Consider the following 25,155-nt stretch of genomic DNA (forward strand, 5'->3'; position numbering starts at 1 on the left):
AATGAGCAACAGGGAGATGAAAATGCGCGGAAGAAATGAAAATGAGCGTCACAGAGATGAAAATGGCTGGCAAAGGGTGAACGAACATGTGCATTCCATAACCTCTGTTCATTAACTCCTATTCCTACCTCCACGAGGTGCCGGCTGGGGTACGCAACTTCGGTTGTCGTATGCTAACAGGAAAGGGGCTCCCGCCCACATTAAGATGGCAGCCCCATCAGCGGGATAAGGACCTTAGGTTAACAGCCTACTGTACCAGAACACACAAAAAGTTACCGAAAATGAAAGAAGAAATCTCTCCGGATTATTGGCAACGACCTTTAGCATGAAAACACGGACACGAATCGGAACATGGAATATACTGACCCTTGCCCAGCAGGGCAAGCTGGCTCAACTTGCAAGGGAAGCTAGCCGCCTGAAGCTTGAAATCCTGGGGCTGAGCGAGGTCCGCTGGCCGGTACTGGCGAACACAGGGCATAATCCGGGCAAGTCTTGCTCTACTCTGGCACACGAGGTGAAAATGCTACTCGAGAAAGAGGAGTTGAATTCCTACTGAGCCCAGGGGCACATGCGGCCCTGATGAAGTGGGAACCAATAAATGAGCGAATAATCGTTGCCAGATTTAGAACACGGGTTAGGAACCTTACGGCAATCCAGTGCTATGCGCCAACAGATGCTGCCGACCTGCAGGAGAAAGAGAGCTTTTACAGCCAGCTGAACAGCGTGATTGAGAAAATCCCGAAGGGGGACATCCAAATTCACATGGGCGACTTCAACGCGAAGATTGGCTCAAACAACGCGGACCTTGAACGCGTCATGGGACGCCATGGCCTAGGAGAGATGAGCGAAAACGGGGAGCTGTTTACAGAATTCTGTGGTAATAACGACATGGTCATTGGTGGATCGCTCTTCCCCCATAGACCAGTACATAAAGTCACGTGGGTTTCCCGCGACGGCCGAACAGAAAACCAAATCGACCACATCTGCATCAGCCGGAAATGGAGAAGGAGCCTTCTTGATGTACGCAACAAACGCAGCGCTGACATTGCATCCGACCATCATCTTGTTATCGCTGAGATACGTCTGCGCGTCGCACGTGTCCAACGACGGGAGGAGAAAGTTGGGTGCCACTACGACGTCCGCCGATTGGAGAATCCTGAGGTGAAAAGGGCCTTTGTTGAACAACTTGAATCTCGAGCCTCGGAGTTGCCATCTGGTGGAACCGTCGAAGAGCAATGGACCGGCATCAAGAACGCCTTCATCACGACCAGTGATGAAACCCTCGGCAAAGCGCGCAGTGGGCGGAGGGAGTGGATTTCGGATGAAACTTGGAGGAAGATCGACGAGCGGAGAGAGGCGAAAGCCGGCATTGAGCGAGCGCGGACCAGATCGGCTAAGACAGCTGCCCGTCAACGATACGCCGAACTGGAGAGGGCTGTTAAACGTGCTTGTAGGCGGGACAAGAGAGCCTGGACTAACTCCCTAGCCGAACAAAGAGAAACCGCCGCCGCCAATGGTGATATCCGTTTGTTGTACGATATTTCTCGCCGCCTTAGTGGTGTCAGGATGAATACAAAGATGCCGCTAAAGGACAGAGCTGGTCAGCTATGACTGACCGTACAGAACGGTCAGCCATTGACTGACCGTACAGAACAGCTTAAGCGATGGAGTGAACATCCCAAGTAGCACACGTTGTCACAATTGAGTCGCAGCGGCTGATATGCGACAAATTTAAATGTAAAACTTCGGTTGCAGTAACCTAAAATATAACAGTTGTGTAACCGAAATAGCGCAACTTATGTAACTAAATATGGTTACATTAACAGTTACTCAATAACCAATATGTAACATGTATAGTTACAAAATGGTTACTATTGAAGTTACACATAAACTGTAAATTGACTTTCAATTGATGGCAAATTAGTTATCTTGAAACTTTTATTGCATAGCGAAAACAATGCAGCAGGTTTATTATTTCAATCTATGGCTGTCAACGTCAAGCAATTTAACTGTTGAATATAGAAGAGTGTATAAATTTCGCTTGTTATTTCAACACAAATTTTAATGCAGTTTCAAATTTATGGTGAAATGCATGATTCTAGCTTTGAAAAAATCACGCGCTCTTATTTAATCTAGCTTTTCGTTACTTACTTCTTTGAAAAATTGATTTTTTGTAAAACAAATATGTACAAATATAAAAATTTTAATTTTAGTTTTCTGATTTTTAAATTTATTCTTAGCAATAATGAATTAGTGGAGCATTCACCTAGAAATCATTAAAAACAAATTGTTTTCGCTATCACTTAGTAAAATTCATAGCCATTTTGCCTTTGGTTTTAACTACTACACCATCGTCCTTGAAGTTTTGTATCGTTTTCGGCATATTGCATGAAATGATTTTAAGCAGACACTGTTCATAGATATCGGGAAAAGGTGTTTTTTAGTGATTCTTGTGAAAAGAAAGTGTTAATTTAATATCAAAGAATAGTTTCACTTTAAATAAAACAGTTTACCAGGAGTGTTAATCATAGAAGGTTACAATTCAGTTACATTCTAGTTGCACGTAATCTTAGCCTTCGACCTGGTTATCGGTTACGGTAACCAATATTAAATCTGTTGTGGTCACTTATTTCTTATGTCGTCATTTCTAAGTTACACTGTAACCTATTTTCATTGCCGATTTCGTTTCGATGTAACTTGATCGTTTTGACGTTTGAGAATAATCAAAATTTGTTTATTTAATAACAATATCTGTGCGGAGAAGATTCCAAGTACCATCAATTAAGTAAATAAACGCATTTACAAGAGCATTTTACAACCCGTGTACCAATTGTTTATCTTTACCATAAGTAAAATTCTTGAGATTTAGTTTTTGCTTAATCCGTTGTGTTTACAAGGAACAGTGAACAAGTTGTTGCGAAAATGTTACTAGCCGACTATTTTTGACTTCGTAACTACTCGTAACGGAAAATTAACTGTTTTGCGACCAGTAAGTTGATGACAGTTTGGAAAAAGGTTTCATTTGTGTCACTTGATAACTATTTGGTAACTCGTAACTGAAAGGTGACTGTTTTGCGACGACCAAGTTGTTGACAGTTCGAAAAAAAGGTTTCAATTTGGTCATTTGGTAACTACGTGGTAACTTTTTGAGATTTTTGTCACTAGAAAACTAAAAAGTAACTATTTTTAATTTTATGTAACCTAACTCGTTACAAGTATCCTAAATGTAACTGCTGTGCAACCTTTTTGTATTTTTTTATTTTTATGATTAGTTACAAGTGCTACTTGGGATTTTGAACAACTCTTCCGAGTTTCAAATGTCAGAGACCAACAAAACCAGCAGCGTACGACGCCTACAGTTCGTCGAATTAATCGCGTGAACTCGGAGGCGCCATCGCTGGATGAAATTGTAGCAGCCATCAAGAGTATGAAATCCAATAGAGCGCCAGAGATAGACTGTATTTCAGCCAAAATGCTCAAAGCTGACCCATCTTTGTCAGCCCAGATGATGCATCAGCTTTTCAGCAATATTTGGGAAACCGCAACTTTTCCGGTGGACTGGATGCAGGGCATTTTTTTTTTTGAAACGATGATTCTACAATTGATGAAGGGACGGTAAGGGAAAGTAATGAAGAAGGATTTTTTCGGGAATGAAGGGGAAGGGTGGAAAGGAAGGGGGGGGGGGGTAATAGGTAGCTATGGTTAACAAGTTGTCGTTGTGACTCCTATCTTCTGTCCAATGCTGGAAGGTGCATGGGTCGAACCAAGCTGTAATCAGAGATTATAACCGGATTTGAACCCACAACACCTGCCAGGGCGTGTCGCTCACTGGTACCCGTGTACCTTTGAACCACAGAGGCGCTGGACAAAAGAATTCTGCACATATTGGTCAGGGCATATTGGTCAAAGTCCCTAAGAAAGACCTAACGGAATGCGGTAACTGGCGTGGCATCACGTTGCTCTGTATTACTCTCAAAGTACTCTGTAAGGTAATCCTCAACCGGATCCAGGAGAAGATCGACGCTACTCTCCGGCGGCAGCAAGCTGGATTCCGTGCTGGCCGGTCATGTGTAGACCATATCACAACGCTCCGCATTATATTGGAGCAGATCAACGAATTCCAGGACTCTCTTCTGCTGGTGTTCGTTGACTTCGAAAAGGCGTTCGACCGACTCAATCACGAAAACATCTGGGGCGCACTTAGGCGTAGAGGAGTTCCAGATAAGCTAGTCCATCTCATCGAGGCTCAGTACGAGGCGTTCTCATGCAAGGTTTTGCACGACGGCGTCTTGTCCGACCCCATAAGGGTTACTGCTGGCGTGAGACAGGGCTGCATTTTATCACCGCTTCTGTCTCTTAGCGTTATGGATGAGATATTAGTTGGAGCAATTGACAGTAGACCAAATCGAGGATTGCCTTGGAATCCTCTAACGATGGAGCAGCTAAATGACCTCGACCTAGCCGACGACATTGTCTTGCTCGCACAACGCCGAAACGATATGCAGAGCAAGTTAGACGACCTCTCCGAGAGCTCCCGAGCAGCAGGTCTCACAGTCAATGTAGCGAAAACTAAGTCTATGGTAGTGAACACTGACAATTCCACCAACTTTACAGTAGCGGGACAACAAGTTGAGCAGGTTGCCGTCTTTCAATATCTTGGTAGCCAAACAACGCCCGATGGTGGTACCAAGACTGATATAGCCACACGGATCAGGAAGGCCAGGGGTGCTTTTGCAGGTCTGCGAAACATTTGGCGCTCAAACCAGATCACTCTACGTACGAAAACCCGAATCTTTAATTCAAACGTTAAATCCGTACTGCTGTATGCCTGCGAAACGTGGTGCGTCTCAGCGGAGACAACGCAAAAACTGCAGGTATTCATTAACCGGTGCCTGCGATATATTATTCGTGCCTGGTGGCCTGATAATTGGATATCCAATGAGGAACTCCAGCGTCGGTGTCATCAACGGCCGATAGCCACAGAAATTCGTGAGCGTAGGTGGAAGTGGATCGGACACACCTTGAGGAAAGGAGCGAACGAGGTTTGCAGAGCAGCACTCGACTGGAATCCACAAGGACAGCGTAGAAGAGGCAGACCCAGAGGCTCATGGCGACGGAGCTTAGCCAATGACATCCGGACTGTAGACGAGAACCTGTCCTGGCGACAGGTAAAAGCCATGACGGGTAACCGTCAGCAGTGGAGATCTCTGATTTCATCCCTTTGTTCTGCCAGACCGGCGGACATGGACACATAAGTAAGAGATGAAAATGAGTAACAGAGAAAGAAAAATAAGCACCACAAAGACGAAAATGAACATCAGAGAGCGCCAGATAAATAAAACTGATGCATCAGAGAGATAAAAATGTGGCGTCAGAGAAATGAAAATAAGCGTTCAGCATAAGCGCCATAGGAGTTGAAAACAAGCGACAAAGATGAAAATAAGGGTCAGAGAGATGAAAATGAGGTTTAGAGTGATAAAAATGAGCAACAGAGAGATGAAAATGAGCGTCACAGAGATGAAAATGAGATTAGAGATCTCAAAATAAAACGTCAGAGAAATAAAATAAACTTTAAAAAGATGTAAATGAAGAAAAGAACTCGAGCATCAGTGAGATGAACATGACTCTCAGAGATGGAAATGAGCGTCAGAGAAATAAAAATGAGCGTCAGAAAGTTAAAAATGAGCGTTAGAAAAATGAAAATGATCGTCAGAGAATATAAAATGATCATCAGAGAATAAAAAATGAGCATTAGAGAGATGAAAATGAGAGAGAGAGAGATTTTTTGTTAGATTATAGTCACTTTAACAGTTTGGGTCATTGGGTCATTCGTGACTTCTGCGGGGTTGGTAGTTGAACCTGAGTCCTCGGCGTGACACCAGAACTGACCCTATTTATGACACTTTTAAAAACAATTTATGAGACATTATTAACACCAAATATCAATTAACCCGATTCAGCCCAAAATTAACCGGTAAATTAAGTTCAATTTTCAACTATTAAATGTTATCCCATCAATACACAAAGCGCAAATTTTAAATGCAACATTTTCTGTCAAACGGTATTCATTGATCTTCGAAAATGTGTTACCAAGTGTTTGCAATATCAGTTTGTTTTTATTTTATGACGAGAAGCACAAAATGTGTCAAGTAATGCCATATAGCTGGGTTGATTCGGACCAACATTATTTTTTCCGAACAAAATACATTCACCACATCATGACCGGTCATATCCAATCATCCTTCCATCTAATTTCTATCTTTGGAATTGCTATCTTTGGAAGTTAAAAATTGATTTCATCTCAGCGGAACTCCATCCAACATGTGGACTTTTACATTTCATTAAAAAAAACTTAGGTAATTGCCCTTCATTTGATCCAAACTGCTCGATACCAAACAAACACTATACTATTGGAATCCCTGAAAGAAAATTGTACTTTTACCATAAAAAATTGAACCTAAACCAGTGGCATTCAGATATATTGAGATAATTTTTTTCATAAAAAAATATTTTGCTATTGCTGTTGCTATATGATTTATACTCCTGGAATGGCTATTTTTGCAATAGAACTGTGTATGCTAGTTAAGAGAGAATTTTGCAACATTTCTTAAGCAATATGCGACTACTTTTCAACTTTAATTTAAGTAGTAATGATCAATCAGAATAATAGATTAAAGGGAACATATTCTGTGGACCTAAATTTGGAGAAATAATAGATCATTGTTTAGTGATTTTATTGGGAATAGAAATGGTTATCCAGAAAAATAATTACAAAAACCAACACTGATTTTAGAAGTATTTTGCGAAGTAGCAAAATGAGTCCCAGTTACTAAACAGAAAAAAGATGTTTATACATATGCAGTTTTATTCATGGTTCATTGTAGAGCACTAAAATTGTTTGGCAACAGACCGGTACAACAAACTGCACCATTCATATACAGAATTCTATCCCACAACAAAAATGATTGTAATTTCGACTCACCTGTTTTGGTGCGTCTTATGATATTAATTTTCATGAAGAGCGGTTTATTCAACAGAGGCCCGTCGTTAGTATTTTTCTATTTGCTGTGAGAAACTTTTATATATTTGTTTTGTACCGAAGCAAATTAAAATAATACTAAGTACACCATAAAATCACGATTGCTATCCACAGCAACTTGACATATTTTTGGCACACTTCCAACAGTTTCTACCGACAATTGTCTGGTATTAGATGGAGTGGGAAATTAACCATAATGAAAAATGACACCAATAAAATCTGAGGGTCACAGACGCCGGTCATAATTATTAACGTCCCAGCACCAGTAGCAGCTGGTAGTAGCCACCATTGAACGGTAATTTCTACTCAAATAAAAGTCTGTACTTTATCGAATTTCTTTGCCTTCACTTTCTAACCTACATATTTATTATAAGCAATGGGGCTGAAAACTAAGAAATAATATTCATTGGGCATCATGTACCGTCATCTCAACCCCGTCTAAAAAAAGTTAGTAATGAAAATTCAAATTTACACTTTATTACCGTGTAAATTCAAACAAAATGTCAAGCCAAAAAACCATTTGCACGTTCTCAAAATTTGACGACGGAAGCAAAACAATACATCAAAAGTAGAAACAAAAAAAAAACGGTTTCGAGTTCAAAAATTTGAAATATTTTTATTATTTTCGACAGGGGTTTATTTTCAAGCTGACATGTCCAAGCGCATAAATTACTCAATTTAGCACGACATGCACACACGGCGCGGTAATTTTGTGCCTCAGTTGCTAGAGATCATTTGGTAATAAGAGTTATGTTTATTGCTGGTACCCATCATTGGTATCCGGGATTCATGTGTCCACAAGTGCGGTCGGTTCCCATACACACGGTGAAACGAAAATAAATCAGCCCATCGACGACAATTGAAAGCCAAATCGGATTTGGTTACTTGCAATAATTCCCGGTAATTACTGTTTAAATAAATTGTTTATAATAATCCAACCTTCCATGCGAGATCCCCGCTTTGCTCGCAGCTGGTTTTTACACTCCGATCGTAATCTTTTTTTTTTCATCTTTTCGCATACAGAATCTCGGCCGGCTACATCTCGGCTTACTACATTTTATATTTAAACTCCTTCTGGTAGGTACAGATACACTTGCGCACTCGCTGCCGCCAACATTCGCACACCTGGGAAACCGGGGGATTATCTGCCGGGCAATTTGCGTTATTTGTTGGGAGCGACCGTTCGTGTTCGGTGGTAAGACCTACACGGGTGGTGGTGGTGGTGGTGGACACAGGACGCGACCAGAATAGATGAATTGAGCGAATCGTGCTGGCCGCCCATCATTTCGAGCATGGCATTTCGGGGCCACCGCCGTAACGCAGTGAGCACAGATGTGTAGTAGATTATTACCGGATTATTACCGTCATCGCAATTTGTCAAATTCGTACGAACTGTTCGATTGCCTTGTTTCGAGACTGAGAGAAAAAAAAGTCAGAATTCTAGGGGCGGCGTGCGGCGGGAATTGTGTCGGAGAAAAGGGGAAGATCGAAAAACGTTTGATGACAACTACGGTACGTACGTGTGACAGGTGCCGTTCTACCGGTAACGGCTGACGAGATAGTCACGATGGTCTTCTTGTTTCTCAAATTATGCAGATGAAATAGGATAGGTCCCGGTGGGTTTGTGCCAACCGCGCGAGGATTATATATAACCTATAGTTTCGTAAAATTTATCAAAGAACACAATTACATAGCTGGTTGGGATTCACTATATAGGATGCTCATGTTGCTTTGCCACGCTAACTTTACTTGTCATTCTCCTATGGGTGCCCCCTATTGCGTTGCACGTACCTTAGCCATGTGCAGGTGCATTGAAATGTCATCCAATTACTATATTGCAATTTTGCTTGAATCCACAGATTGGCTAATATTCTTACTATTGGTGTACTAACTAACTGACAAAAAAACATACCTTTCTATTTGTATACTCGACATCAAGTGCTCCAATAATTTTGATATTTAAAAGCTGTACCGTTGTGAAATCATGTTTATGACATCCACTCGAAATACTATACGATACCAGTATTAGTAAAAAATAGAATGTCTATTTCAAGGTTGGTATTACATTGACATTCACGATCTAAACATAAAAATAAAATGATAATAAAAACGACCGTTGGTTTTGTTATAGATATGATACTGGCTTTTGGTCACGGGTTTCGTGCGAAAATATTTATATTTCGTTTAAAGTCGACGTTTCGAAGGGTATCCCTTCATCCTCAGGACAGAACGTATGCAAATATTTTCTTTGTCAAGTAATTTGTGTCTTCTTCTTCTTCTTCAGCAGCATAGAGCCGGGGTGGCTCGTGCTGTTTCAAGCACTCGTCTCCATTCAACTCGGTCTTGGGCCACTCGTCGCCAATTTCCTAGTCGTCTCAGAAGTCGCAAATCGCTTTCGACCTGGTCGAGCCATCGTGCACGTTGGGCCCCCCTGTTCCTGGTGCCGGTGGGGTTGTTGAAGAGGACCGTTTTCGTCGCACTGTCGTCCGGCATCCTTACGACGTGTCCGGCCCACCGTAGCCTGCTAACTTTCGCTAGATGTACGATGGGAGTCTCCCCAAGCAGTGCCTGTAGCTCGTGATTCATACGCCTCCGCCACTCTCCGCTTTCAGTTTGTACTCCGCTAAATATCGTCCGCAGCACTTTCCGCTCAAACACGGCAAGGGCGCGTATGTCCTCCGTAAGCAGCGTCACGGCTTCAAGTCCATAAAGAACTACCGGTCTAATAATGGTTTTGTACATTGTTAGCTTCGTGCGGCGGCGTATGCTTCCTGATCGTAGCGTTTTACGAAGGGCAAAGTAGGCCCGATTTCCCGCTTGGATGCGCCGCTGGATCTCCTTACTAGTGTTGTTGTCCGCGGTCACCAGCGATCCCAAATACACGAACTCTTCGACCACTTCTAGTTCGTCGCCGTCAACGGTTACCGTCCGTGGGAGGCGCGCATTTGTTTCCTTTGAGCCTCTTCCTTTCATGTATTTGGTCTTCGACGCATTTATTTTTAGCCCAATTCTCCTAGACTCCGCTTTCAGTCTGGCGTAGATTGCCTCCGCCGTCGCAAAGTTCCTGGCTATGATATCGAAGTCATCTGCAAAGCCTAGAAGTTGGCTACTCTTGGTAAAAATCGTGCCTCTCGTTTCAATGCCCGCTCGTCGGATCACCCCCTCAAGAGCGATGTTGAACAGCATGCAGGATAGACCGTCACCTTGTCTCAACCCTCGTCGCGTCTCGAAGGGACTCGAGAGTGTCCCAGAGATGCGTACGAAACACATCACTCGATCCAATGTAGCTCTGATCAGTCGCGTCAGTTTGTCCGGAAAACCGTATTCGTGCATTATCTGCCATAGCTTGTCTCGATCGACTGTATCGTATGCTGCTTTGAAATCGATAAAGATGTGATGCGTGGGCACGTTGTACTCCCGACATTTCTGCAAGATCTGTCGGATAGTAAACATTTGGTCCGTAGTTGCGCGAGCCCCCATGAAACCCGCCTGATAATTCCCTACGAAACCTTGTGCTATCGGTGACAGCCGGCGTAACAGGATCTGGGAGAGTACCTTGTAGGCGGCGTTTACCAGCGTAATACCACGATAGTTGCAGCAGTCTAGCCGATCACCCTTTTTGTAGATGGGACAAACCACTCCTTCCATCCATTCCTCCGGTAGCTTTTCCTCCTCCCAAATCCTCGAAATAACCCAGTGTAGAGCCTTTGCTAGCGTTTCCCCGCCATGTTTATAAAGCTCTGCCGGTAGGCGGTCCTTCCCAGCGGCTTTATTGGTCTTCAGCAACCTGATTTCTCGTTTGACTTCTTGGAGATCAGGTGCTAGGACATCACTATCTTCCATGGGCGCTCCTAGGTTAATTTCCGTTCCGACTCCTTCTGCGACTTCGCCATTGAGGTGTTCATCGAAGAACTGCTTCCACCTGTCGACCACCTCGCGCTCGTTTGTAATTAGATTCCCTCCCTCGTCCCTACACATGTCAGGTTTCGGTGTGTAGCCCTTCCGAGTTTGGTTCACCTTCTCATAAAACTTGCGCGTGTCATTAGCTCGGAATAGTTGTTCTAATTCTTCACGATCTCTGTCCTCCTTTTGGCGCTTTTTTCTCCTCAGGATCGTGGTCAACTGGTTCCTAGCTCGTCGGTACTTGGCCAGGTTCTCTCTAGTGGCAATACTTAGATAATTTTTCCAAGCGTTTTTTTTCTCCTCCACCGCTTGTTGGCATTCCCCATCAAACCAATCATTTTGTGTACTCCGAGGCTCTATACCTAGTGCCGCGGTAGCGGCCTCTCCGATGGCCGAGCGTATTCTGCCCCAACCGTCTTCGAGGTTTGAAGCACCTAACTCCTCGGAAGAAGGCAGTGCCTCATTCAGTACTCGCGCGTAGTTCTCGGCAGCTTGTGGGTTATCTAGCTGCCTGATGTTCAGCCGAGGAGGGCGGCTTTGACGTGTCCGGTATACGGTGGACAGCTTTGAGCGCACATGTACTGCTACTAGGTAATGGTCAGAATCAATATCCGCACCCCGACGGGAGCGTACGTTCGTGATGTTAGAGAAGAACCGGCCCTCTATGAGAACGTGGTCAATTTGGTTCATTGTACGTTGGTCAGGTGATCTCCAGGTGGCTTTGTGGATATCCTTGCGCGGGAAAAAGGTACTTCGGATCACCAGGCCTCGGGAAGCTGCGAAGTTTATACATCGTTGGCCGTTATCGTTTGTGTCGGTGTGCAGGCTATGGGGTCCTACCACCGGTCTATACATTTCTTCCCTACCGACCTGGGCGTTCATATCCCCGATGACGATCTTGATGTCCCGTGACGAGCAGCTGTCGTACGTAGCCTCCAGCCTCGCGTAGAACGCTTCTTTCTCATCGTCGGGTCTACCTTCGTGCGGGCAGTGCACGTTAATGATGCTATAATTGAAGAAACGGCCCTTTATCCTCAATACACACATTCTCTCGTTGATCGCCTTCCAATCTATCACGCGATCCTGCATTCCGCCCAGCACTACAAAGCCCGTTCCCAGTTCGTTGGTAGCGCCACCGCTCTGGTAAAACTGGGCCTTTCCGCCACGGGTCTTCCATACCTTCTCTCCTTTGCGACAGATTTCCTGCAGAGCTACGATGCCGAGTTTGCGGGGTTCCAGCTGTTCAATCAGCACCCGCTCGCAACCTGCGAAATTTAGCGATCTGCAGTTCCAAGTCCCGAGTCTCCATTCGTCGTCCTTATTTCGTCGCCTAGGTCGATGCCGAATATTCCGCTCCGAATATGCTTGAATGTTGTTAGTTAAGTTTAGTTTAGGTGTGTAGCCGTACTGGGGCAACACTACCGAGTCTCGCGATGGGGCTGCCATCTCATAGTGCCGAGACGCACTATACCTCCTTCCCGGTTAGTATACGACCTTAGTTTCCACCGGGGTTGGTTACCCGATCTCCGCTAAGGTTGCTCGTATTCCGGCTGGTACCACGAGGAGGTCGGGATCGGAGTTGCTGGATAAGAGGCTAACGACCACTATGGGGTCTATATTCCGCATTATCTAGCCGTTTACCAGTAATTTGTGTCATTTGTGTATATAAATTTGTCGGTTTCTCTACAACAGATTTAAACAGATCTACAACCCATCGGACACAGATTGAAGAATACTGGTAAACCTTGAATTTCATGATGTTTAGGCTTGTGGTTTGAAATTTACATAAAGAAGTGTGGAAAAAAGTATTTACAACATATTTTTGTTACATATAAGCATTATTTCAATGCGAAGCATTCTACGATTTATTATTATTTGAAAATTACTGACCCTTTTGTAGAACGGAGAAACAGAAATCTGGCAAAAATCTGGCATATTACCAAATATCTGGAAGATTTTAAGCTTTGTGTGGCATGCAATGAAAAATATGGTAAAATCTAGATTTATCAGCAAAGCAAAGCCATGAGTATAAACGTTCTTCAGAACATGATCCTTCTTTATCGACAGACTTTGCAGCCGATGATTAGGGGCCATTCAGATACCACGTGGACACAAAAATGCCAATTTTCAACACCCCCTCCCCCTCCGTGGATAAGCGTGGACATCGACTCAACCCCCACCCCCCTCCAATGTTTGTCCACGTGGACATTTTTTTTTCTTATGCGAAATTCTGTGCTCAATTCTGTTTTTTATTGCGTTATTCTGTAATATAAAAAAATTAAGAAAAAAGCTTACGTAAAAGCAAGTTAAACTAGGCATGTTATCTAGATCTAGTTCTTCTATTCATGCTGATCTTGTCCACTGCAAATAAATGATGGACTACAGGAAAGCCTGTTCCAGCTTGATCTTCGCTTGAAGATTCATCTGCTTCAACCCCTGTTCAACCAGAGTACCTTAGCTTGGTAACTGACTTTAACACATTACAAGACCTCTCCGTTGTAGTTCGTGAAATTTTAGGTAGACGAGTTATTTTTCAAATACGTTGTCAATGGATTTTCTTTTTCGTGGCGAGCTGCATCTGATTGTAAGGCAAAATACAATACAAGTCGTGACCTAATTTTAATTAATTCAAAAGGCACAAATGAAAGTTCTATTTATTGCAAAAAATGTCGCTTGTCCACGTGGACATTTTCTATACCCCCTCCCCCCCCCCCTTCCGTGGACAAGCGCGGACATTCACGTACCCCGACCCCCCTCTAAGCTGTCCACGTGGTATATGGATGGCCCCTTAGGGTACAGGAAAATTATGGGGCTAGTGCAACGATCCTATTGACTCTATAAAGCAGCACCGCCCAGTCGATACTCGAACATACGACGACTGACTTGTTAGGCCAGCATCGTACCTCGGAGCTAACTGGGCGGGCAGGCTTAATGGCAACTTTGACGCTTGCAATTATTAACGTGTGCATGATGACAAAAGCAAAACTATTTGTCAATATGCTCGTTGTAAGCGCCATCTGTCGTATCAGTTCCGATTTTTGTTGTCCGCAGTCAGATTGATCTCATCCAGATACACAACTTTGCCAAAGACAGCAACCTTCTATCTCTTTTCAGTCCCGAGATATTAGAGATTCTAGTATCGAGATTCTAAACCATTTAATTTAGTCGCCATTTACGTCATCTAGCGAATCAATTTTCGTACTTTATTGTTCATTTCCAGATGCGTCTTAACTAGATAAACAACTTTGTCGAAAACCGCAACCTTCTAACTCATGCCAGTCCTGAGTTATAGGCAGTATTATTCGCCGTGTACTCAGTACACGACGCGACCGCTTCCGTAACTTTTTTTAGCGCGACCGCTCTAGGGTTAAACGAAACCAGCTTATTGAAAATCGGACGTGGGGTGAATCCCGGCATAGAGGTTAACATTCACGCTTCTCACGCCGAAGACCAGTGTGCAAATCCCAACCCCGCAGAAGTTACGAATGACCTAAGCTGTTAAAGTGACTATAAAAAAAATCGGACGATTCATTTCAAAGTTATTCAAACTTGAACACTTGAGCACCGCATATTAAACGGTTAAAACGTGTAAAACCAAAATATATCAGTTCGATTGCATTCAATATATGTATGCGTGTTTATATGTATGTATGTATATATTCCACTTGCTGTTATTCGCAATCGGTCGACCATACGAAGAAAAGCAGTTGGTTCAATCCACAGTTACTCGCGCTGTTGTATTTTGTACACCGCCTGTGAAACGATAACTTTATCTCGGTATACCTCGAGATGATGGTAATAAAGAAAGTTACTGTTTCCAGTAACCCAAGTAACAAAGGTAGCTGAATTGCAAGAGCAATGGCTGTTTACGGGTTGGTTTACGGGTTGGTTTACGGCGATCAAAGCTGCATCAAGTAAGTACTAAATGGTGTTTAAATAGGCGATGTTTAAGCTACTTTAAGTTTTTTTTAAACTAGTTCTCTTCCAAAAGCTGATAAACAAGCTTCATAGCGGATTTTTCTACTAAAAAAATCTGCTTCTAAACAGCCATAAACATCAAACCGGTTTACGGCTGCTTAAATGTGTAGAGTGAAAGCTTTCATTAGGCTCACAGCTTTTAAACTACTCTAAGGCTGCTTAAGGGCGTTAAAGTGGCTTTACAAACTTCTACTAAGTTTTCTTTCGGCTCACAGCAAACATACTGTCAGAGTATAGAATTTCACAATTCGGCTGACAGCAAAAGTTTGTCAGCTATCGACATTATCGACTGCTTCACGCTAGACGGGCTAGGCTTCAGGTGTAAAGATATTCTCACTGTCTGTCCTGCAGATGCAAATGGGGCGGATCACACGATGAGTGCTTATGAATCAAAAGATGGCGGGTTCAATTCCCGGAAAAAAAGACATGCATTTTTAAGTAGCTACCCAGCAAACATTTTCGTACGTATATCAAAGTAACAAATATGATGTATGTACAGATATATATCTAGAAAAATTGCATTCGATGCACGAAACCCCACCATACGCGTACTATTTTGGAGGTGCGACATACATACTGCAAATTATATGAAAACAATTCACATTCATAAGTATTTGTATACGATGAAATCCGACTCAACATGATTAGTTCCATAATGCTATACAATTCTGTGACGAAAATCGTATGTGAATCAGTTACTATCATTTTGTACGAACAAATGTAAACTAGGGTGCGCTTTATTAAGCTTTATGTACAATTTCGAGTTTGTTTAGCGATATTTAAGATAATTTTCACAGATTATTATACCATTTGTGGGTAAGCCTTTAATTATACGAATTAAAGTTATTCGAAATTAAAAATATCGCGTTCGAAACATTTCACAGCAAAATAAAAAAAAGGCTGCGCTCCATTTCTTAAATTTAAAAATAGATCTTTTTGGCTGCATAAAGGTTGATGAAGCGTTGATTAAGCGACTGGAAAAGCAGATTGCAAAACTATTTCTCGTTCTAAAAATAGAATTGACAGCATTGCGCAAATTGGCTATTTAAGAGCGCAAAAAAGTTTCTCTTAAGCTTCATTGCAGCTTCGAAAGCAGCTATTAATTAGCCTGAAGCTTGATAAAATCACCAGATTTAGATGTTTAAGAGCTGAAAAAGGTTTTTATTTCTAAATCTAAACCATAGATCAGCAACAGGTTGTATAAAATCAGCTATAAAAGCGTTTGATCAGCCTGAAATTGTTACTTGGAAAGGTTAATCAGTAGACCAGGATCTTTCAATCGGTGAAGAAAGTTTCACAAGTTTTTCACCAAGCGGCGTTGTATTCGAAAAAATTCTGTTTTATCATACCATGAATATCATGAAAACAAAAATTGTGAATTGCTGTGAATTACCCCGCTTAGTTGGTTTCGAGGTACGATGCTGGTCTAACAAGCCAGTCATCATATGTTCGATTCTCGGTTAGGCGGTGCTGCTAGATAGAGTCAGTAAGATTGTTGCACTAGCCCCGTAACTGATGTCCTGTACTCTAATAGCCGGCTGTGAAGTCTGTCGATAAAGAAGGGCCAACTCTTAGAAAAGACGTCAAGTTGGTTGGTTCCGGTCATTCGAAGGATTTTGTTTCATTTTCTTAGGTAACTCATTATTCTCGGGTCTTGTGTAGTTATGTTGAGATGTTTTCAGAAATGACTTTACAGCATGGTGCAAAATGACCTACTCTTTTACATTTACATTTTGGCATTTTGGCTTCTGTCGAAATTGACTATTCACCTTATTCACTTCTACTGATTCTGTAAACTTGCCGCGAAAGACTTCCCAGCAAGCATTTTCATATGTATAAAAAGGTAAAAATCAGCATTACGTATAGATATACATGCTAAATAAATCGTATTTCATGCGCAAAATTGGCATATCCGTACTATTTTGGAGGCGATATACGTGATTACGAATAATTTTGAGCGTTACGACTATATAAGTATTTATATACGATCATATCCGATTAAGCGCGAGTCGCTCCGTACTACTCTACGATTTTGTGCTGAAAATCGTATGTATGTCAGTCATTATCATTATATACGACAGAAAATCAGCTTGATCCCACTTTATCCAGCTTTAGTTACGATTTCGAGTTTGTTAGGAGAAATTTACGATAGTTTTCGTACATTGATATACGAGTTGGTGCTAGCTGGGTTGGTTCTGTAATTTACCTGACTCGTGTGTTTGTCCAATTTTAACCACTGCTTCAAGCTCTCGATCTTCAAGATACTTTTCGCGGAGTTTATCGTCGTGTTGAGTCGCAAATACAATCTGGTCCATAATCATTTCATTTGTCTGGAAATTACACAAACTTGCCTGGGTTTGTAATCTGATAATGAATTGGTCAAGCTTTTCATTAGGTTTGAAGGGTATTTCGCGAAACTTGAATCTCTCGTATCTGTTAGTCATTTGAGGGGCAAAATGCTCTGTATTTATTGTCCATGATGTTGGATTCGTGTACGTCAATATCCCTTATCACTTTCCTTACATCAGGACCTCCGAAACACACCAATACTTTATACATTTCCTCATGATCCGAAACACTTTTTAATGCGAGGTACGCAATAAATTACTAATTCCAATTCATCCATCTACTGCTGGTAGAACTATCGCCGATTTCGCTGAATGGCGTAATGTTGTACGTGAGCTACAATTTCAATATTTATTCATCTTCGTATTTGAAATCAACCATATAAATGGGGTCAATCCCGGCGTAGTGGTTAGCATTCACGCATCTCACGCCGATAAACCGGGTTCAAATCCCAACCCCGCAGAAGTCACGAATGACCTAGGCTGTTGAAGTGACTATAAAAAAAAATAATTGTAGCATAACCACTGAGTGATCAGAGAAGGCTGAGTTTAAAAATTACAGTTGTACTGAGATAGCATCATATATAACTATGAACTAGTTTATATGTTGCTAGGTACGTGGTAGCGTGTTGCTAGGCAACTGTTTATTTTTCCTAACAAAAGTTTTCAACTGTACTTTTTTTTTCGTTGGAATAGACCGAAGTAACCACTTCCTTTATTCCTTTTTTTCTCTATATGCCAAACAAATAGGTAATACCTATATTCCTTATTTACTTTCAGTGAACCGGAAGATGTAATTTTCCTACAATCTTTTCTACACGCTTTACGCAATGGACCGGAATCGGCGTTCCCTTCATTGCTAATATTGTTATAATGGGCCGGAATTTTCATTCCCTTCATTGTTAAATATTTCAACGGACCGGAATTAATATTCCCTACGTTGCTCGTTCCCACTTCAGTGGACCGGAATTAGCATTCCCTTCACTGAAATTTTCCTCTACTAATTTACTTTCCCTGAACATTACTTATGAAAATTTTAAAATAATTACCATAGACATCGTCTTCAATTTCCGCAGGTATCTTCTACGTTTCTTGTAAACTTTTCCGGATCTTCGTGATTCTTCGTAATTGTCCTTCGTCGCCAATCTAAGGTTTCTTCAGAGCTTCACAGTATACACCACGAACGGGTCGAAAGGTATAACTATAGTTTGTGGTATAACTAAAGTGTCTTTATTCATTATTCCTGTAGCAACGGCTTCCTTAGATTAACAGAGATATTCTTGCCTACTACAGTTGGTATTGATTTTTATTAGAGTGGTTTTAAACCTAACAGTTCATTCGACACCTCTCTGAATTATAGTTACAATTTATGATAAATTTTATCAAATAGATTTGCCTCTCGAAGGAAGCAAAGAAGTTCCTCGCGTTCCGAGTCATTGGATAGAGTATCCTGAATGGAGTAAGACATTTCGTGTTGGTCTCGTAGAAGTTGATATATAGGGCAGCTTGTTAGGATGCGTTCCATGGTGAGAGGTACGGTACATACATAACAGTTTGGCCTGCTGCCGTTAGAGTATAGTTCTTGGTGTGTTAAGAGTGTATGACCAGTGCGGATTCTGGAGAGTACTTGCTGATCTCTTCTGGATGTACGGTCGTTCCATCTGTCAGGGAGTTCTTAATTTTCTCAGGAAGAGGGTTCTTTCTTTTCCCCAAGCGTTTACGAGTTCACTTTGAAACTGATGCCTTATGGAGTTTTTAATATCTGTTCCCGGAACTTTTTCCACTAACATTTTACCTCTTCGACCAATGAAGACGTCAAGTCTTTTTTGAATTGCTGTGAAATCATGACTGAACTGTCATATCAGGTAGCACAAAATCATGAATAATAATGCATGATCTTGTGTTGTGTTGTACCACAAGAAGATCGTGATATCATAATTATTATTCATGGTGTATTTTCATAAAACATAAGCAAAAATCCTGAAATCATGAGTCATGTTCATTTTGAAGATTGAATTTTCATCTGTAAAAAGTTAAGCATGTGTCTTATAGGATTGAAAACGCAAATGAGTTGATTTTTCCTTATAAATTTACAGAAATTTCAAACAAATTTTGCTCATATAGGACCACTCATACTATCAAAAACGACATTTTTTGCCATCCTCAACCATATTTATGACGCTGCTTTTGCACTATTTCATTGATCTCATTTAGTTTCCATAATTCCTAATTTTCTACACATATTCATGCAAGTTTGCAACAATTAACATTTCTGTTTGCGTATGTTTCTATGAACCACGTGAATATTTTAAAAATAAAAAAATGTGATTTAAACTAAATTAAATGACGCGAATAAAAGTTTACGCACCCTGGAAAAGAAAATATAACTATTGCACGTAGTTCGTTCTTGTCAATGTTACTGTTAGATAAGGATTTTGATAAATGATATTTAAGAATATAGTTGACTATAGTTATAGATGTTCTTTAGAAATTGAAAAATAACTGTTGTAGTAGAAAGGCTAGGTGGAGTAATTCGGCTTGTTAGTTCACGGCTTCAAAGCAACCTTCAGACAATGATGGCAAAATCAGCTGTGTCTGACCAATGTTTTTATTGGAATAGCAAAAATAATTTACTACTTATTTCGCAGAACCATGACACCATGACAAAGTACACCATATTTTGACCAGCATGTCTTACTCTACAACGATGACAGCATGTACTGCTAATTTAAAGCTACGTCGAAGTACTGCCGGCAAATCAAACTCACGGTACTTGTCTTTAGACGAATCTTTTTAAACATCCCACTATTTTTTGTCCGCATTCTTACATTGGCTCCAGATGCACTGAACCGAGCGCAAATCTCAATTAGGAGCTATGGTGTCATCAAAAAATCGTGTCTCGTCTTTCAAATGAACTACTTCTGCTGATTGAATGGATGCATTTTACCTCGTGTCCTGCGATGACGATGGAGAGATGGATAGACCGGCGGAGAAGGAAGGGAGAACGAAGGCCAAATTCGATCTGCTAACTTTTGCCAAAACAGCAACCAACGACGATGGATCCGTCATGGCGATGACAAAACTTATTTCGGCTCGTGTCGTGGGAATCGAGGCGGCTGCTGTAGACTAGTACATAGCATCGATGCGTCTTAGAGTAGTGCTCTCTAAGGGAGGGAGGCACATTCTTGGCAGAAAATAATTTTGCGTTTGGAAATTGGATCCAAACATGAGTTGACTTCGAGATGACACTGATTGATATGTTACGAGCTGTGACTGCACTGTAATGGCACAGGCAAGCAGGCAGGCAGACAAACCAAATCTACAATCTGCGAGAGTACACAGCGTGATTGTAAGCGAGTCGTCTGCTGTAGTAATTACACAGATTTCCAAATTTCGGTACAGTTTTCAATTCGGCATGACAAATAATGTGTTTTTTTTATTACATAACTTTTACTTCATAATTATTTACTGAAATAACCTAAGCATTTAAACAAAAAAAATGTAATCGAGAAAATGGATTGCTGATTCGTGAGCAGAGCACATACAATTACTTCATAACCTGTCTTTTACCTGCTACGGCCCGCCAAACCCTTGTTGTAAACGTTGTTTTTAAAACAAACCGGAATGTAACAATTCGACGCCGCCCGCCGGATACTAACCCTAATTTATGGTCCCACCAACGGTGAGCAGTGAGTAGAGTTTAGCCAGGTATTTGAGAATACATAATTTTCTTTTTCTTTCTGTCACAACGAATCCAACTAGGAGGCATATTAATTTTACGGTAATTAATAGCGATCTAAACAACAGCAGCAGCCAGCAGCATGAAGCATGAAGCAACTCTAAACACAAAAGATCTCAGTCGTTTATGTTTATTCGCCCACTCGCAGGGCAGATCGGTACTGCAATAAATCTGCCCCCGGTGGAACGTACCAGTACAAAGTGCGCACTCTCTTATTAAGTGAGATAATATTTCTCGCCAAAATAGATATGCTGCCGGAACGGTAGACAACCCCGGTTGGAATGAATTGCTTTACTTTGTTTAGATAACAGCTGGGAAGCATACCGAAGGACTCCGGTTACAGATTTGTATTCCCGGGTTGTTTAGAAGATGTCTACAATTGATATTAATTGCTTACTGTTAATTCGGTTGAACAACCGTTGCCTTTGTGTTGCTACTCGAAGATCAAGTTGGTAATATTCCAAAAAAACACGGTGTTCTGGATTTTGTTAGTTGCCATACCATACAAATGTGCAAAATATTAATGGGTTTTGGCAATATATCGTTTCTACATGCATCATTTGCACCGGATAGAGAAACATGTGAAGCACCATACTCGTAAAAACAGCTTCGGGCATAGTTTCTTCTGTAAATAGCTAGTTACAAATGAAGTGTCATTAATGGTTAGAAATATCTCTGATGTCAGAGCCGTGTCATATAGTTGACAGTGCTCATTACGAAATCAGTGCAGTTGCAGGACACATGTTCTGCTGGCCGCATTTTACGACACCTATAGCGTCCCACATAAAATAGTAAAGCTTATGGATTAAAATTCCAGTATAATGTTTGGACAATTAAAACTGATGTGGAATGCGAACAAAATTTACAAGACAAGCTATTAGCCTGATTGGATAGAAGCAAAAATAGCAGTAAGCGAATCTACGCGACTTTTACGATGAATTTCCTTTGGAAAATATCTCCACACTTTATTGCTGAAGAATATAAAATTCCTGAGGGTAATTTGTCTGATGAACGCAACCCTCTGATCCAAGAAGGTGCTAAACCCGGTGTTGACAGAAAGCCAAGGTTAAGGTTGCGAAAGGACAATTACTGTCAGCCGGAAATATATCACGCTCAATAATTACAACAAATGGTAACACATTCTGCAATAACTACCGGTTTTAATTACGCCAGATATTTTCACTGCAGTCACATTTTTGTGCTCTGGCGAAGCAAATTCAAATTGCATTTCCCATGTGCTAGCCTCTCGTATGTATGTTTGGAATTAAATGGAACATGATCGCTTTAACGATGGCCCATAAAGATAAACCTACTTTCGTTTGCCAACTAGACAAAATGCTTCCTTTGAGTTTGAGTAAAGCAGAAGCTGGTAACTTGGTGTGTAACAATGTTTTTCCTGCATCATTTGACGATATACAGGAAGACTGTAATCAGACCGCACCTCTCATCTCGCACTGAATTTCGACACGAATAAATTTAATAGACGATTTAATTGGAAATTCTACCAAATCGGCTCACTAACGCTCTAAGACTGTGTAACCGACAGAAACGGAACCGGAAAAATTCGGTGGATGCAACGTTAGAAATAAATTGAAAACTGCGGTTTTGTTTGTAACAGACGTGACACACAAGATACCTAATTAATACCATTTGGCATAGAAGTATTTAACCACTAAGAAGATTCAAACAAACAAAACGATTACCTGTAAATCGGCTGGCGGAATAAATTCCTCGAACCAGAGAACCTGCGGTTCCTCCTCACCATCCTTGAGCGCCTCTGGCTGGGGTGAGAAACACTTGCGAAGCACCACAATATTCTCCTCGTCGACACTACGATAATCACCATGCTGGCTATTAACATTGCGATACAACGGTTGCCCCGTTGTTGCTTCTGCTGCTTCTGCTGCTCCTGCTGCAGCATTGGCAACATTAGCATTGGACTGCTCCACACTTCCGCCGGCCACCAGTTCCATCTCAGGGCACTGATTTTGCATTATTGATCAAATTGCTTCACTCACAATCACAAAAACTTGATTAAAACTGTTAACCAGAAACTGATCACTGCACTACCGCACTGCTAATAAGCACTAAATTGGTGGGTATTTGCTCTTGTGTAGCCAAATTTACTGCGTCTACAGATAAATTAAACTTCACGGGCACTCGGAAACCGAATTTCACTGTTTCTCAACCGTGTAAAACCACAATAAAACCGTCGAAAACGCAACAACTCCCGAAAGCCGCTTATCAAGAGACCGGAAAACAACCAAACTACGACGACGATGTAAATATAAACAACTCTGCTTTACCGTCGCAACCAGCACATGTTTTTGACGTTTACACGTTTCTTCATCTCTCGCTCTTCGACGCTTCGGTGCAAAATGGGGCGTTACGTTAGCTCCGGCTGGCGTTACGTTCTGTTCGCCTTCGTATACTTCCATGCGAAGTGAAATGTTTCATCCCGCTCGCGGAGCACACGTGGTCTTGAAAGAAATAAGAAAATGTTTTTCGAGGGAATTCTTCGCAAATGATTTACGACGTTCACATAATAATCTACCTCTATACTTTCAAATTTATTAATTCAAAATGATTTACTTCGGGTAAACTGGCTTATACCCAGTTAATAAATCAAATTACTACATATTACATTTTGATTAATTATTATACTACATTATACTGGCTCTACATTAATTCCATTTAGATCTGTTTTAAATTATTATTTAATTTAAAGTGATTTTGAGTTTATTTTTAGATTCATGCGGGACTTTTTGGAAGGCAGTGAAAAATAAAATTGGTTTTCTAGTGCACGACAAATTTATTTAGAGACAATTAAATACAATTTTGAGCTGAATGTACTTCAAAACGAACACTTTTGTTGAATAGTAACTTATTCAACCCCTATAGGGCTAATAACAGTGGAATAATCGTTTGATAAGCTATTGTCCAATTAAAATCTTGGGTTGTTTCAGTAAACAAAGTTCTTATTAAAAAGCTCAGTCATATGAGAGTAACTGAAGTTTTCGGAGCGCCTTAGTGGAATACGAAACCTGAAATTGAATAAAAATCAAAGAAATTTATTTAATTTAATAAGGCCATTACAAATATTTTATAAAGTTTTTGTCCTTCCGGTGTTGGGACACTGAAGGGGGGGGGGGGGGAGGAGGCGAAAAAAACAAAGACATTTTTTTAATCGAGCAAAAAAAATATTGATTTGAGGCATTTTTACCTAAAGTTTAAACGTGAAAATCAAATCTATTCTCGCTTTTAATATATACGTTATTATTTTCCATGCGAAAATCTACGAAAAAAGACAAAAACGAAAGAAAAAATTTTCGGCCGATTTTCGGAAATACCGTTGTTCGAATTTTCATTTCAATGTTTCGTGCTAGAGGCATTAACTCAACTCGTACACTCATTTTCGAGTTTTTCAGGCTGTAGAACCCACAGACAATTTTTATGAAAAAAATTAACTAATATTCTACAAATTATTTTTTTGCCCCTCGATTTTTCAAGCCAATTTCCAGGGGGTGGGGGGGGGGGGGGGGGTGACAAAAACTTTTGAAATTATTTGCAATGACCTAATGTGTATAATTTTTATTTGATTTAGACATATGGGAGTAATCAAAATCAGAAATTGTTCCTCAAAATTTCGAGACGCCTGGCCAGCCTAATTTAATTAGATACAACTTTGTTCTTAAAAACCTTTCTTGATATGAAAATGTCGATGTTATCTAATTAAATAGGTACATACATACCTTTACTCTGAGCTATCGATTACGATCAATTCATTTAATATGTACGAAAAAAAGATATTTTAAATTTGATTTGTGACCTTTGCACCGACGTTCACGGGGTTTCAGAACCAGGCTCGGCACACAGTGGTTTATAGATAAAATATAGCGTATTCCTCCTCCTAGCGTCACTTGGTTTGCTCAAAGTTCTCCGAAACTGAAAATTTTGACTTTTAATACGCTAAATAGATATTTTGGCCCTTACGTTACGAGCTAAACAGGCTTCAATTTCGGTTTTTTACAGCGCCTCAATGAAAAAGAATTCGAAAAAGTAGGGTAAGGAGAAATAGTAGAGTCAATTATTATCTACAATATTGCTGAAGAAAGTACAATTTTATCAATTGAATTTACGGCGCATTGGGG

At 41.0% G+C, this 25,155-nt stretch overlaps 1 protein-coding gene across 1 annotated transcript in view; it reads right to left on the reverse strand.

The window, feature by feature from the left end:
• The window catches only part of LOC128744629 (pseudouridylate synthase RPUSD2), a 510,683-nt gene extending 487,459 nt beyond the window's left edge, over positions 1-23,224 (reverse strand). Inside the window, exon 1 of the mRNA XM_053841783.1 lies at positions 22,708-23,224. Coding sequence (XP_053697758.1) covers positions 22,708-22,998 — 291 coding nt within the window. The 5' untranslated portion in view covers positions 22,999-23,224. The remainder of the gene's footprint in view (positions 1-22,707) is intronic.
• Positions 23,225-25,155: the final 1,931 nt, after the last annotated feature.

Source organism: Sabethes cyaneus, chromosome 3, assembly GCF_943734655.1.
Source record: "Sabethes cyaneus chromosome 3, idSabCyanKW18_F2, whole genome shotgun sequence".
NCBI classification, from domain to species: Eukaryota; Metazoa; Arthropoda; class Insecta; order Diptera; family Culicidae; genus Sabethes; species Sabethes cyaneus.